We start from the raw sequence: 16,708 nt of genomic DNA, 5'->3' as shown, positions 1-16,708 counted from the left end.
TCGGCAGAAAACAGTCGACAACTTTTCAGGACTGAAATGATTTCTCAGCACCACCTCCATTTACAACACTCCTTTAACTAATTATAATAATCAAACTTCATATTTTTCTTTTCATTCAGTCGACAGTAGCTCTCTTTTCTTATTGTGTACTTTCCTTTCCTCTCTTAATGTTCTGTTTGTTTTCTTGCATTTTCTGCATTTCATTCATACCCCAAATGCTCATTTTTTTGTGATTTTCATTTAGATCCTGAAGTTCATTTAAGTTTATTCCATTAATCCTCACTGACAACAACACTGGTGAATTATTTCGTGCTGCCACCTCTGTCAGTAGTATAATTAAGCAATGAGCATTAAAGTAATGATACAATTAATTAAATAAAATATCTCATTGTTAGTGTCATATTATCATATGGATGTCTCAGAGGGCTTTACAACATCCAACATCCCTCTGTCCCTGGACCCTCACAATGGTTTATGAACAACCGAAACACCCTTAAAAAGGGAAAAATTAAACTGTGAACATTGGAAAATTTACATATTTGAAAGGCAAAAAACAGCATTCTATGCAATTTTTGCATGTAATGTACTTTTGCAATTATTTTGCTGTTGAATAATCAGAGCAACTTTCACCCTCTCACCCCAGTTCAGTCTAGAGAAACACCTGACAGGTGCAATACTTTAATTATAGATTTATTATTGGTATAAAATACATATTGTCAAAGCTTTGTGTTTAATGTCTCAGTTTAACTCAGTGACTCTTGTGGTCAGACTCGTGTGATGTCTAATGTTTGATGTTCTTTGTGTTTGCTGCAGGCCAGTTATCCAACATGGGAGGACTTTGTAACCAAAGGAGCAAAGCTACAATCACAGCTCAGGTAAACACACACATCCACACATGCATACACACTTAAGAAGAATATTTCACAGCACAGTATAATAATATAATATAATACTTATATATAATAAGTCACAGAATTTGCAACTAGCAATTTCTAGGCCTGGAAAAGGTCTGGAAAACTACATACACCCTGACCTCTGGCTGTGATTAGTGGTGTAATTTTTTAAGATTTTTAAAGAAAGCATGCCTCTTTCTTTCCGCCGCTCCAGCGCGCGGACATGTCCGACAGCCCCAGTGCAGATATGTCCAACAGAAGTTTTTCTTTGCTACCAAAACTCAGGAAACTTTATCTAAACATCCATAAGGACAGCAGCTCATAGTTCTGTCTCATGGCTTTTCTTTTGGCCCGCAGCCAGCTGTTGAATCATTGTTAAACCTTAAAGTCCCTGCCAAACATAAAGTGGTTATTGTTGTTTACTGTACTTTGTATGAAAGCTGTATGTGTTGTGACTGTGACTTTGCCCGACACACACAGTGACCCAGTAGCTGGCTCAGTATAATAACAGTATAATGGCTGTGTTTCCCAGTAGGCCAGTTTACTTTGATAAGCATCGCTCTGCCTGCTGCAGCCAGTCGCAGTCCATTAGCTCTGCCAGTCAGCCAGCAACACACACACACACACACATATATGCAGGCACAAAAAGGACATTCACTGCTCTAATGTTAATGCAACTTAAAAGATCTGCTGTGGATAATTTGCACACATTAAGCTTTAACACAGACTTTTAACTCCGCAGTTGTGTTTGTTCTTTGAACCATCCTGAAAACCAAATGCCTTTCAAATACAAAAGATAACAAAGGAAATTAAGTGTTACATTATGCGCTTAAAAAGCAACTAAATTCTGTTAACATCAGTGGTAACATCATTTCTAGACTTTAATCCCACACCTCAGATCCTCCCCTAACCCAAATCTTCACCAGCAAACTTTGCACAGTTTAATGAAGTCTTAACAGATTTTGAGGAAACATTCAATTAGTTTCTTGTCAAAGAGATGCTGTGGCTCAGGCTAGTACGGGATTCAATGTGATTCATATGAGTTAACCTTTAAATCTGAAGGGGTTTTTTTTCTTCTAATTTTCAGGTAATTTTCTTATACTTTTTTACAAATGTCTTGCTAATTTCTGGGTCATTTCTTCTTAAGTTCATTGCCTCCTTCCCACATTTTTGAAATCAGGCCAATTTACCCAGATTACAAAGGGTTAAACATCAATAATATCAGGAATTGTCATTTGTAATCTAAATTCTATCTGTCAATACATAGGAGCATTGCTGTTTATCTTAAATTTTAAGACATAAATCCATAACAGTTTTATCTTACTTCTACTGCCTACAGGCTAAAGATAATTTTAAAGACATTCAATGAGACTATTTTAAAGTTATATCTTCGAAAGCAGACCATTAAACTGTAGAAAATTGTATTAGCATCTTTTCGGCGTCCTATTCCCCTTCACAGAATGAGGCAGAATGATCTTTACGAGGGAACATTTCTTGGAGTGGCAATGATTAGAAATGTAACTTGTTCAGTCTTGTGTGGCGTTTTGAAAAACAGCCGTACTCCACCCCAACTTTAAAGCAGCGTGTACCAGCTGAACAAAGACAAACCCGAGCTTCTGTCAGACTCCAGCGGGGTTTCCAGTGTCTCGCTGAGGAATGTGGGACTGTGAGTTTTCCCACAGCGCCACCAGAGTGTTCAGGCAGCCGGGGATCATGGGACGGCAGATCAAACATGTCTGAGCACACACGAAGCCAGAGTAGTGTGTTTTATGTTTCTGATACCAGAGTGTCATGGTAGTTTTTAGGCATTTTAGTGTCTGACTGATACTGTTTGCTCCCATCGAAGGAAGTTACGTTTTTTGATTATTTGTCCGTTATTTCTGTCAAATATAGAAATTGTTGTTCTTCCTTTAAAAACGTTGACTTTTAGAAGATGATGTGTGTGTGCGCGCGCGATCGCGCACACACGCGCACGTGTGCGCACACACGTGTATGTGGTATTAATATGAAAGAGAATTTCCACTGAGGTCAGACAGACATACACACACACACAAACACACACACAAACTATTGACAGCAGTGTCATATGATCCTCTTAGTTAGGTTTTCAGGGATAATGACTTTGCTTGTGTGTGTGTGTGCATGCGCACAGCTATAGGAACATAGACCTGGCTGGTATTGGGACACACACTCATACACACACAGAGACAATAGGTCCATTGATGCTGATGAAGATGATGTGTGTGTGTGTGTGTGTGTGTGTGTGTGTGTGTGTGTGTGTGTGTGTGTGTGTGTGTGTGTGTGTGTGTGTGTGTTCGTCCAAAGGTCTCCGGTTGCACTCCTAACACTGGCCTTTGAGGGCAGCTGGCCTCTCATGTAGCTCATCAGTCCTGCCTCCAAAATAAAAGTCTTTTATTTTTTTCATTTTAAAACCTAGCAGAGGTTTGTTTATGATGCGTCTTCTGCAGTAGACTGTAATCCATCCCCGTTTCTTCAGTCTGAACATATATATATACAAACACACGTTCTGTCTTTGTTTTAGTTGACATTGCTCAGTTCTAAGTAAACATAAGTCACATGATTCACATGGTAACCTGCCATCCATGCTGCTGAAGGTAGCAAATCTGATTCAGTTAATGTAATTTTCGTTAATCATAATCAGTGTGACTGTGTTCTTCGTCTGTGGTGTTTATATCACTAAAGGGCCTGTGTCTACACACTGTTTTTCTTCTGTAGAAATGCAGTGGCAGGGCGCAAGGGAGCGCTTCATAAAAGAGAGCTCCCAGTGCTTTTTTTTTAATGATGCACCGTGCATGGTTTTTGTTTCTATGACAACAATATCTTGACAGTAACATTAGCTTGTAAGCTGACTCGACGCTACATTAACAAAGGGCTGACTACACCATGAACAATGAGTTTACAACAGTACAGCGATAAAAACACAACCGTCACCAGCAGCATCCAATGTCCATCGGCCGATCTGCTCCCACTAATGGGCTTTTCTGTCTTTGTTGTGACAGTAACCAAGTTAAAGGAGCGGCAGTGACATCACCAGCAGTGCTCGCTGCAGCTGCTTAAAAACGTAGGATGCTGTGTTTTTCTCTGCAGCTACAGACATCCGCTCCTCATCGGGACAAATTAAAAAAAGATGCCAGCGTCAAGAAAAAAAATGCTAGGTGGACAAAGGCACCAAGATTATGGATGGGTATCTGTTTGTGTGTCTCAAAATGTGTCTCTTTAGATGTCTCATTTCTCTGGTCACTTATATTTGACGACACAGTCTTGAGTCTCAGACTGTGATGATGCAGCACTTGACACAGTCACTACGTTTACATGCACAGTTAAGTCTACGGTTATAGCAAGATGAGGTAATTTAACTGGACTACTGTCCTTGTCCCAGTATACAAGCAGCAGGGGAGAATTAAATGTCCACTACACCATGGCAGGTGGAGATATGCCCTCTTTCAGCTAGATGCAATAAACCTATATTATTTATACAATCTATAAAAGAGACCCAATCACAGTTACAATATTTATGTACAATAACTGGGGTAGAAAACCACCACGTCACGTTCATATAATCAAACAGCTCTGAGCAAATTCTGCCTTCGTTTATTAGTTTTAAACCACCTAAAAGTTCAGTTTCACCACTTCACCTTGCCGTAAGACAGCTCTTACCGACAGAACTTGAAGCTGTTATATCAATGACACCAGACTCCACTGAGAAGTTGAGTCATTTTACTCCACTGAACAGCGGAGCTGCTGCTCTACCGCTGCCTCCATCAGCTGTTGTGGAAGGTAAAGAGGAGCAAATATTTAAATAGTGTGCATTTAAACTAGCACTGTTTTTTTTTTTTTAGGTGGCTAAAATATGTTTTGTTTTGGCCCCATCTACAGCGTGCCGGTGTTGTGGGACTGTACTCTATTTAGCAGAGGAGGGGGGATGACTGGGGTGTGACTTTTTTGATTTAAAATAAATATAAAATACTACCTCTTAAAGGTGTCTGTCCCTCACCTAAGCCATAATTAAAAACACAAGTCCATCCTCAGTGCCTATATATTTTTAGTGCGTGACCCATTTTGTAGCACCTCTGCCCCCCTTAAAAGTAACCAACAGTCCCTAACCACTGAGGGAGGCCAGCATGACGACTAGGAGCATGTGCAGAACACCGAGTTCAGTTCAAGTCTGACTGACACATTTACGTGACAAAATAGCTCGACCTCCAATCGAATTATCTGGGTATGTTAGTACAATTTCGAGAAATTCAAATTAGGCCGATTTCAGTCGGACTAACATGTTTACATGTATTTTAAAAGTCCCGTTTTAGACGGACTGATACAATAATTGGACTTTTTCATGTAAATGTATTGAGTCTGTTGGCTGTGTCCACAGGGCATTGCTCAGGCCTGCTAGAAAACAGGACCACGGCAGAGCGGTGGCCCCCCGCTGTGAGGCTTTAGTGGAAACGCATGTCAGCACGGCTTGGCTTGGCACAGCTAGAGCCGACCGACCAGGGCCGCTTTAGCTGTGACACACTTAATGTGACGCCCATGAAGCACTCTTGTACACCTCCTAAATAGGACTGCGTGGTATATTTATCAGATATGTTTTGTAGCAAATGAAATACAGTTGCAATAATTTGTGTGTTTTGTACAAATTCAGATAAAATCAGCAGGTCAGAGGTCACGCAGAGAAACTTTTGTGCACTTAATGCATTTAGTTAAGACGTGTGATGTTTGTGTTTGATTTAGGACGACCATCGTGGTGACCGGAGCCTTCCTGGATGCTTTTCAGAAGGTGGCAGACATGGCAACTGGGACCAGAGGTACATACACTCTCTCTCTCTCTCTCTCTCTCTCTCACACACACACACACACACACACACACACACACACACACACACACACACACACACACACACAGTGCAATACAGACACATGTAGTAGGATTGGGTTTTAATCTGTGGGCCACACACACCAAGAGGAAAATCATTCTGAGATCAGTATGTGTGTGTTTTGAGTACATGGCAGTGTTTTTGTGTATGTGTCTGTGTGTGTGTGTGTGTGTGTGTGTGTGTGTGTGTGTGTGTGTGTGTGTGTGTGTGTGTGTGTGTGTATCTGTGACGGCATGTGAGTGAGCCAAGGGAAATGTTTTCCCCCTTGATCTGTCTGTTTCTTGCTTCTTACAGTGTGATCTTTCACTGGATATCTTTTTTTATTATAAATAGGGAGACCATGAGGGAACTAATTAGCTCCATCTCTTAGATCTCTGTAGAGCAGGCTGTGAGTGTGTGTGTGTGTGTATGTGTGTGTGACATGATAATGTAGAAATCGTTAGGATTGTGCAACTGGAGGATGAAATAGGCCAGGAAAATTGCCCAGCCAATTTTCATTACATCTGTCCTCTTCTTTTCTTTCCTTGTTGTCTGTTTTTACACTTTCATGCGAATTTACGTTGGTTGTTTTTGGGGTTATTTTTCTCTTTTCTTTCTTTCGTGTCTCTGTCTCTCCGTGAAGTGACACAGTGAGACCTCGTGTGCAGCTGCCTCGTTTTAGCCTGGATTAGGTTTCTCACATTCACACATACACAGTTCAAAGTGCAGGGCGGACTCAGTTCTGCAGTGCTGAAGGAGGACGCCAACATTGTGGGAAATGCTCTTGTTTGCTTTTGTGTTCAGAATTAGATCCGACAATGAGTTTCACCACAAAAGTTTGTCAAGTATAGAGGTACAGCCAAGAGGCAGCCTCTGAGGTTGAGAAATGAAACCAACACAGGACTGCAATAAACTGTTGTTCTTTGAACGGCCACCTGAGGCTGACTCTGAAACAGAGTCAATCACTGTAGACACACATTTAAAAATGCTCAACTTTACAGCAGGAATGAACATGTTTACATGATGATACAAAGAAAACAGTTTTGCTCTCTATTGCTAATTTCAGCATTCATGACAATTATACAGAAGGTGTTTTTTTTAATATAATTCACCTGTTTATGTTTCATTAAGGCTTTAACTTATGCATATTTAAGAACGGGGTTGCTTGAGTTACAGTCTGTCTGTTAGGCGTTTACTGAAGTCTGTACCCACATTTACAGTGCCCTTTTAAGGCGGGAATATCACGCCGTTATGCTGCCTCACCATGTATATATATAACCTGTATGTAATGTCCGATAAAGGAACGGGCTTTAAAATGAAATACTGAAATCAGCCAACATACTAATATGTGCAGATATCACAGACTGATATGTGTGTATGTTTATATACTGTACATCTTTATCTTTGCCAGATGGCAGCAGAGTGAACAGACTTTTTATTGACAAAGTGAACATTTACAAAACATCAACCCTTATTTGAAGTGTTTTCTTATTTTACATAAAGAATGAGTATTACATACATTAAAAAGCGTAGTATTTTATGTCTCCATCTGCTGCTGGGCTGCTATTTTAAGAGTTGCATTATATGAGGTTAATTCCACTATAAGAGACACTTTATGATTATTAAAATTAGGATATGGGTATATAGGTATCAATTATCTGCCAAATTAGTTGTAATATATCAGCATATCGGATATCAGCAAAAAGTCTAATATTATGCATTCCTGTTTATTATCTATGTTTATGTTTTTAACCTGTTTGTGCTGCTGAGTCAGTTTGACACGCTGGGTAGATCCTCTAAATTTGTATTTTAGATTCGTCTGTCTGCTTTTCTCTCAAATTACTTTTTTTATTTTTCCAAAAATTATATAATATTTCTTTGGGGAGTGCAATTAGCAACAGTGGGCTCCCTGCTAACTCCGCCAAATCGACTTGGTCCATTTCCAAAACGACCGACATGAAAAGAGTCGTCAACAGATTTAGCATTGCCATCCTAAAATGTTGCTGGAGCAGGACGGAGACGCCGTGTATCAGAGCTGCAGTGCCTGTGTGTCGGGGCTTTGTTAAGACAGTCAGCTGCCAGTATGATTATGTAACACAGAAGTCAGTTGGTATTTAAAGGAAATCCAGTAACGCGTGTGTGTGTGTGTGTGTGTGTGTGTGTGTGTGTGTGTGTGTGTGTGTGTGCTGGAGGTGAATCATGGCCGCTCCCTCTGATGGAAGCCTCTGCAGACCTGCTCCGTCACGTCTCAGTGTTCATGGTTCATGTTTGTTTCTTAAAAAAGAGGAAGCGCACATCGGCAAACCAAACCCAGAATAGTTTCAAGAATGTAAAACACAACGTTTAGAGCCACAGAGTGAAAAGACTTTACAGATAAATAACAGTACACTCCTTTAACCCTTTGCAGCCTGGATGGACATCACTTTTCTTTTGCTGCATTCAGACGCCTTAACAAGTATTTTAAACCTTCAAACTCTGAGCAAATTGGTTTGATTTCTTGCAAGAACATAGGAAAAAGGGCAATGAGTAAATTGGCAAGAGGTGTTTCAAAAAATTGCAAGAAATTAGTAGATCTAGAATTTGTTTTGTTTTGGGGGTTTTTTCAAGCTAGGGAAAAATGTCCACATAAACCCTGTGTTTCTGATTATTTTGATTACATTTAAAAAATATTTTACAGAATTATTATTATTTTATGAGCACATTTTATTAGGATCATTTTCTTGTTTGTTTGTTTTTGTTTTTACTTTTTTTTCTCAGTTTTTTCTTTTATTTTGTTGTTTCTTTTTGCTCATTTTTAGGTAAAGTTCTTGTACTTTTAACACTATTTTTTTGCGAATTTTTGAGTTACTTCTTCCTGATTTTTTCATTGCCTTTTTCTTGTGTTATTGAAAGAAGTCAAGCTCAGGTTTCAAATGGTTAAATACAGAGGTTAAGCAGCTTCAGGCAGATCACACTCCGCAGCATGTGGCATTGCATAAATAAAACTTGCAAACTTTTCTGCATCATAAGTTATCATCATGCGTGTCACAAGACGCACAGTATAGTTGAATAAAAGGAGGAGAGAGTTTGGACAGTGCAAGTTAATACGACACAGTCTCCGGCTTTAGTTTTAGGAGTTTGCAAAAATGTTGCACATTTATGACCCATCGTTAGCGCCATTGGCTTGTTTGCTTGATTGCATGAACTGTCACACTGAATGTACCGAGGAACCTGTTCAAACTTTAAAACTGTTCTTGTTGAACAGCCAAATCTGATTCAACTGGCATAATTCTGACTCAGGTACAGCCCTACCACGGTCCCAGCTTTTATTTTGAAAGTAAAAGAAATAACTCCAACAGGACAGCCCTTCATTACCAGGTCAAATTAAACAGGTGACGCTCTGCACACACACACACACACACACACATATTCACAAAAGCACTCACACACACACATACAGACACACAGTTACGCTCTTTGTGTTGATAAGTTTTGTCAACATACAGGAACACTTAATTGTTTTCTCCCTTTCAACCCCTCATAACACCTGCAGAGGAAGTGTAAGTGTGTGTGTGTGTGTGTGTGTGTGTGTGTGTGTGTGTGTGTGTGTGTGTGTGTGTGTGTGAGAGAGAGAGAGAGAGAGAGAGAGAGAGAACCGGTCTGGTGGGTTAATGTGTGGATTTCGTGGTTGGTTTCCACGGTAATGTCCATGGTCTCATCTTTCTGTGATCTGGGAAGTGGATAACACACTGTGTTTGAAGATTGTTTACCACGATAAACAGGCTGACACAGTAGGACAGCAGGAGCACTAAAGCCTTGCTCAAAGGCATCTCGGTGGTAATACAGTACACTCCTGACGTGGGAGATTCTCTGTGTGAGATCATGCCAGAACAAAATTCAGTGTCAGCTGACTTTTAACTGTAGTTTATCAGCGTCAGTGTGTTATACCAATGCAGAAAACATCGATAATACCTGAACTGAACGAATTACAGAAAGGCAGCTAGACAGATCCCAAACAGGTAAACTTTTCCAATCACTGAGAAACTCCTAATCAATCAGGGGGGCTGGGTTTTCCTTAAATGACAGGAAAGCTATAGTTTGACAGAAAATGTTGGAGAGAGAGCGGGAGTGTCACGGGGTAAAGAGCCACAGGCTGGAATTAAACCCGGCTGCTGCAAAGGCCTCAGCAAACGAGGTGTACACTCCACCAGGTGAGCTAGAGGTCGCTCCATGTAGCACTAATTCAATAATATTTGCGTCTTTTACTGAGTAGACATCCTAGTTTTATGTAAGGTCTTTCTTTCTATCAGTGAAATACTTCTTCAAGAGGTTTTATGCCTTTTTGTGAACCGTTAAACAGTCACAGAAAGAGATGCCTTTGTAACAAATTATACAACATTATAGACCACAGAATAAAAATGCAGCAATTTATTAAGAAAAAAAATATTTTCTCATTATAATGTACTGTAATAAGTGCAAAAGTCAATGTAATGTAATAGAAATCTGAAAATAAAAGTAACTTTATACATTAAATATATTAAACAAATACTGTGAAAACATGTTTTTTGGCCATAATGCAGGGATTCATACGCTAATTATGACAAAATTTCACACACATGTCTCACAGGATAAAATGATGAAGTGAAGACATTTTATAACAAGTAGGTCAAAGGTCAACATCACTGTGACATCACAATGTTCGGCAAAAACGCTCTTTTGGTCATTACTCAACGTCATATCTCAGGAACAGAAGGGGAGACGTCTGGTCAGATACTAAGTAGGTGACTGATACTGAAACTGTGCTGACTGTATAGATCTTCTGTGCTGCATTGATTGGTTGATAGAGATCGACTCCCGATCGATCAGAGAGTCCGTAAATAGCAGTCGTGAGGCGTCAGTCTGTCTGTCTCAGCTTTTTGCTGCTGCTGCTGCTGATGTGAGGTCTTTCTCCTGACTGTGTTAGTGTGTTGAGTTACACCAGATTGAGTTTACATCAGATTAAATCACGTGATGACTTCATTCTGTCATATTTCAGTAAACAGAGACGAAGGCTCTGAACTGTCTGATAGCTCTGATCGCTCTCTGCTCCAGTCCGTCGCTCCTCCTGTCCCTGTGATGCATTTCTGGTTTATCTCTTTTCTATCTTGTCTTTTTTTTCCCTCCTTTTTGTGCAAAAAAATTGATCAAACTATTTTGTGTGTGTGTGTACCCTTCAGAATTTAAGTGCAAAAGTTTAATACAAAGCAAACCATATTTACCTTATTTCTGGCTTTTGCTTTTTTAGATAAACTGTAATTCAGGGTTCGTACGCTCATGAAAAACTGGAAAAGTCATGGAATTTGCAGGCCTTGAAAACTTTTTAGAAAACTAAATATATCCTGAAAGTTTTGGAAAGCCATGGATTTTTTGTTTCATAAACCTGTATAATAATACAAGGACCACTGAAAATCCAATGATAATTTCTGATTTTACAGTTTCTGGCTAAAGTTTTTTTTTTTTTTTTAGAGATAAAACCAGGCCCACAATTTTTAAAAGCATGTTTTCTTTAAATATTGCCGATAAAATAAATACAAAATACAGACATTTAAAGTTGTATGCCCTTCCCCGAAAGCCAAAATAAAAACATAGGTTCCTCCCGAGCACTTAAAAAAATTATTTTACATGCCTCACTCCCTTTTTGCATCACCCTAAACCTTCTCATAAATAACGAACAGTCCCTTAGTGATATCTAAAAATTCTGTTTTGAACCTGTTCTTAATTCATTATTTTTTTAAATAATATATATTCTAAAAAGTTTTTTGTCTCTGAGGAGTACAGATTGTCGTTTCAGAAAATGTATGGTCCTGAAAATTTGCCTCAAAGTCCCGAAAAGGTATTGATAAAAATGTATGTGAACCCTGGTAGTTGCACTGACAGAATATACTCGACACTGAGAGCCAGATATCTGGTATCTTGAGATTCCCGCAGGCATCGGTGATAATGTTCAGGAGTGACGATAAGAGCAGCATCAGAGCTCAAAACTTGACATGAATCTCGTCACAATCAGCTGATTTTGAAAGCAGGTTCCTCTTGTCTCGTTCCCTGGTGATTCCACATGACCTGTTCCCCCGGCAACCGAGGAACAGTTGACGTCTTTGGCATCATGGGGCTTTCAAAGTACTCACACATAAACACAGACACACACACACACACACACACACACACACACACACACACACACACACACACACACACACACAGACACACGGATCACAAGACGGCCCACTGAGTGCTGACTGGTCCTAATGTAGGTTTCTTAAGGTCAGCTCTGTGTGTGTGTGTGTGTGTGTGTGTGTGTGTGTGTGTTTGGATTGGATTGCAGAGGTGAGGAGAGTGACTGACTGGCCGGTCAACTGGTCAGTTAATCAAAAACTGGATCAATATGAAGAGAGACAAAGAGTGAGTGAGTTCGGAGCTGTTATGTTGAGTTGTTGTCATGGTGACCAAACTAGTTGTGATGCAGGATGAGAGTAATGTCAGAGTTTTAAGAGTAGCACCTGCACAAAAAATACCCCCCCTCTCATTTCTTAAGATTTGACTTGCAGTTTTGGTGTCTTGGCATCATGGGAAAAAAACACAGGCTTGACGTGTAACACAACAGCGTACAACATACATACAACATACTCGAGGGCATAACATGGCAATAACAGTCATTAACTCTCTGTTTGATCTCGTCCTCTGCTGCGAGGGTGAGGAGCTCCTGAATCTCAGTGTTTTCCCAATTTGCGGACATTTTCTGCTCTTTTGAGTTAGTCGACAACTACTGCTCTGGATCTGGCTAAATAGGCAGCATAAACAGACAAGCAGAAGCTAAAAAAATTAACGATCGATTAATCGTAATTTGAAACGAACAAGCAAAACAAAAACAATGATGTTTGACCTGATTCAGAAAGTACCCTAAAATAATAATAATTCTGTTAAATAATTTCAAATATACAATCGTGATAATTCTAAATATGTGACCTAGCTTCTTAACAAAATATTTTTCCAAATCTGATGTCTTGTTTTTTGCAGAACAGTTCTTGCCAAGTTGCTCACTGCCTCTTTTTCCTGTGTTTTTTAAAAGAGAGGAAAGCCTAAGAAAAGTGATGTAAATATAGGTTTTAAAGGGTTAAGGAGGGTTGGTTGTCTAATATAGGTAACCTTTTTAACCCTCTGTATCCTGAACGGTTGGTCGTTCTGGTTAATCACAGTATGTTTGAACTGTCATTAAGGTAAACATACAGGGAAAATGTCATCCAGAGTCAAAGTGTTGAGGTCAGAAAGTGATTTATTTCTCACATTCAGCTTGACACCAGACTTCAGGGAGCAGATTCAGAAAAAGAGAAATCGACAGGAATTAATACACACACACACACACACACACTCACACTCACACTCACACTCACACTCACAGACTTTTCTAAAAGGGCCACATTATGAGCCTGAGGAGGAGAGTGAAGCTGGAAAATCTGGGTTTAGTAGGAAGGCGAACAGTTCTCTCTCTGTCTCTCTGGCGTTGTGTCTTCGGAAAATGGAGGGAAATTATAAATGACTGGAGCCGATTTTTATTTTCCTCCTCTTCTTTTTTTTCCACCCATAGGAGCTCATGACAGATTTTAGCTGAATCGTTCACATTTTGTATCATTATCACATTTATACAATAGCTTCAATAGTTTATGTACAAGAATAACTGTTCAGGAGTTTAAAAACCTCATTTTTGTACTTTTTTTTATTTTAAGTTTGGCTGGATGGTTAATTACATTTTTTTCTGTCGAGTGACACTCATTAAACATATATATTATTTTTGCTTTAACCACAGTTAAATATTATTTGTGCATGCGTGGTGAAGTGTACATGCAAGGGAGCAGAACAATCTGCTTTGCAAATGTTTTTATTAGGAAGGAGATGCAGTTGTGCAACATGTATTTTGGGGCTCAAGGACGCATGTGTTTTCTTGAGTACATTTAAACAGAGCTCAGTTTGTTTAAATGCTCATGTTTTCGGAATGTGTTCACCAGCCACATCCAAGTGTTAAATGATCAGGCGTCCACATACTTTTTACCAAATAGCGGTTGATCAAATGTCACACTTCATGTCGCGTCTTCAGACTCGTGAATCAGCTAAAAACCATAACAAAACAAGATGTGAGAATCAGAAACAAACTCCCTCCCTCACTGATGGGTCTGTCTGATCTTGTCAGGTTACATTTTTCTCTGAAGTCATCTCCAGTCGACTCTGTGCTCCATTAGACATGTCTGAACACAAACACAACAAACACCTACTGTGTTTCACACCTGGCTCCGTCGCACATGTTGTAATTAATGTGTTGCTTCAGGAGTATTTATGGCATTAAACAGGGCTGGGCAGTTTGCTGTGATAACAAAGATTTTGAAATATAACACTCAGAAGAGTATCAGTGTAGGTTAAAGTTAAACACCATCAGATAAGTTTATGTGTCATCATTGTAGTTTTGAGACAGCGATGGTTAGTTTTAGTGTCATCGTGCTGGGGACATCACTGAAAGTTATTTAGAAAAAAAAGAAAGCTAAAGGCAAAATATTACTCACACTGTCTGTTGTAAACAACTATCACAGTTTCCAGACCAACTTCAACCTGGAAGGCGTTTTTAATTTGTGCTGGACAAATTAAATGTACTGTCTTCAAAACCAGACAGGATATAAAGGGACTGTTCACCTCAAAATCCCAAAAACATGTATTTCCTCTTACCCTTTAAGACTCTCTCTCTCTCTCTCTCTCTCTCTCTCTCTCTCTCTCTCTCTCTCTCTCTCTCTTTTTCTTTCTCCAAACACAGACTTTTGAAACATCTACTTAAGCTGAATTTAAGATAATGTCAGTGTTAAACGCTGCGGTTCTTCTCAACTTTAATGTTCTCTGAGTGCTGCAACAGGGAGGGAAAGGCAAATAAAACAAACACACCTCGCCACACCTTTAACGTTTAACCCACGCCTCATACCTGAGTACGTGTGTGTGTGTGTGTGCCCACCCTCTGCGACGTTGTGTGTACGCATGGCTGATAAATAATGTTGTCACTTTGCAGTCGTGGTAGAACGGAGGAGGAGAGGAAGAGAGGGAAGGATGGAGAGGGAGAGGGAGGCAGGAGGACGGGTAGAGGACAATGAGGGACGGATAGGAAACGCAGGAGTGAGAGAGGAAAGAGTGGAAGTTAACGGAGGCTGGATGACACACAGGAGGAAGGAGCGAGTGCTCTTAACGAGTGTCGAGTGTGCACAATCCAGGTCTCACTCTGACATCACTTCCTGTTGGTGATTGAGCTGTTTGAATGAATTGATCTTTTTACCGTGATTGTTCTCTCTCTTTTTTTTTTTTTTTACATAACTCGGCTGTGACTCAGCATTGCAGCCTGTGTGTGTGTGTGTGTGTGTGTGTGTGTGTGTGTGTGTGTGTGAGTGTGTGTGTGTGTGTGTGTGTGTGTGTGTGTGGCTACTTCCTCCCGCTGCAGCTCTTGGATTTTGATATTCAAATGACATGAAGTGAGTCAGCGCGAACTCGCTCAGCTCAGACTCGTCAGCGCAAAGCTGCTGTGTCACTTTGTTCCATCACAGGATCGAGCCGAGTGATAAAAACAGACTCGGTATGACAATCGAAGGGACACACAGTATCCAGTCTAAATCATCATTTAGTTATTTACCAGTGATTAACGCCAGAGCTCACACAGCTGTTGTCATATTTGTTGGTTTGTGGGAAAAAACAGTCCTAAACTGAAATATATTCAGCATATAATGATTTAAAACAGAGAAAAACAGCAAATCCTCACATCCGAGTTGCTGACACCAGAGAATGTTTCACATTTTGCTTGAAACGTGGCTGAAACGATAAGTCGGTCAAGAAAATATTTGCAGAGTATTGTGTTGATTGACTCATCCATTACTCAGCTCACAGTGTCAGCTGTGATCGTTTCACAGTATCACTCCACTCCAGCTTTATCTACTTAGGTTAAATTCATATCAGATTTTTGTACAAGAACACATACCCAGTACAAAAGCACTGACAAACACATTTCTTGTTTTTGTTTGAATTATTGTCATTTTATTATCATAATGTTTTCTGTAATTTTCTTTTGCTCCAGGATTTTTACACTGTTTCATATACATAACAAAACCCAACGTTAAAATAACATTTTTGAGGAAATACAACAGGAGGCACGATAATCTGTGGAAAAAAATAAATGCTCCTCTGTGTCTTCATAGCACTCCTTATAGAGTACCCAAGGAATGAGTCCGAAACCCCCAAAAATCTGAGCATTTCAGTTCAGTTCCCTGTTCTCAAAGTCAGCTTTTTAAAAAAAAATTGTTAGAAACCTTAAATGAGGTCATAATCGACAAATTAGCTCTAACTATGTAAAACAATTAAATTTTCCGTTCATGAGGTTTTAGAACAGCATTTTTAATGTCCTATTTGTTTGTCCTAAAATGTTTTTTTGTTGTTTTTTTTTTTTAGCAGATTTACCACAAAATACACAATTTTTCATAGAATCGGATTATTGGATTCATTTGTACAATACAGACACTTCTAATTAATGTGTGAGTGTGCGTGTGTGCGTGCGTGTGTGTGCGTGCGTGCATGCGTGTGCGTGCGTGCATGCGTGTGTGTGCGTGTGTGTGTGTGTGTGTGCGTGCGCATGCAAGACAGAAAGAGGTCAATTCAGCAGGAAGTGCTGTGCCCACATACAGACTGGGTGCCACAAAGAAACCATTATGATGAGCGTGTGTGTGTGTGTGTGTGTGTGTGTGTGTGTGTGTGTGTGTGTGTGTGTGTGTGTGTGTGTGTGTGTGTGTGTGTGTGTGTGTGTGTGTGACAGAGGACCCACTGTGGAAGTGACACAGCTCTTTTCCGTCTCCCTTCGTCTGTGTCAACATTTATTTTTCCCTCCAAATGTTGCACAGTTCTGAATTGATGCTC

The 16,708-nt window shown here is 39.8% G+C and overlaps 1 protein-coding gene across 3 annotated transcripts in view; it reads left to right on the top strand.

The window, feature by feature from the left end:
• The window catches only part of mtss1 (MTSS I-BAR domain containing 1), a 69,257-nt gene that overhangs the window by 21,994 nt on the left and 30,555 nt on the right, over positions 1 to 16,708 (top strand). For all 3 annotated transcript variants that reach the window (XM_088070360.1, XM_088070354.1, XM_088070348.1), the window contains exons 2-3: positions 814 to 875; positions 5,646 to 5,719. In XM_088070360.1, the coding sequence (XP_087926486.1) occupies positions 814 to 875; positions 5,646 to 5,719 (136 nt within the window). The remainder of the gene's footprint in view (positions 1 to 813; positions 876 to 5,645; positions 5,720 to 16,708) is intronic.

This window comes from Plectropomus leopardus, chromosome 2, assembly GCF_026936395.1.
Source record: "Plectropomus leopardus strain MGB_pleo_1.0 chromosome 2, ASM2693639v1, whole genome shotgun sequence".
Lineage (NCBI taxonomy): Eukaryota > Metazoa > Chordata > Actinopteri > Perciformes > Serranidae > Plectropomus > Plectropomus leopardus.
The sequence above is the reverse complement of the archived record's forward strand: the minus strand, read 5'-3'. Positions and strand labels throughout refer to the sequence as shown.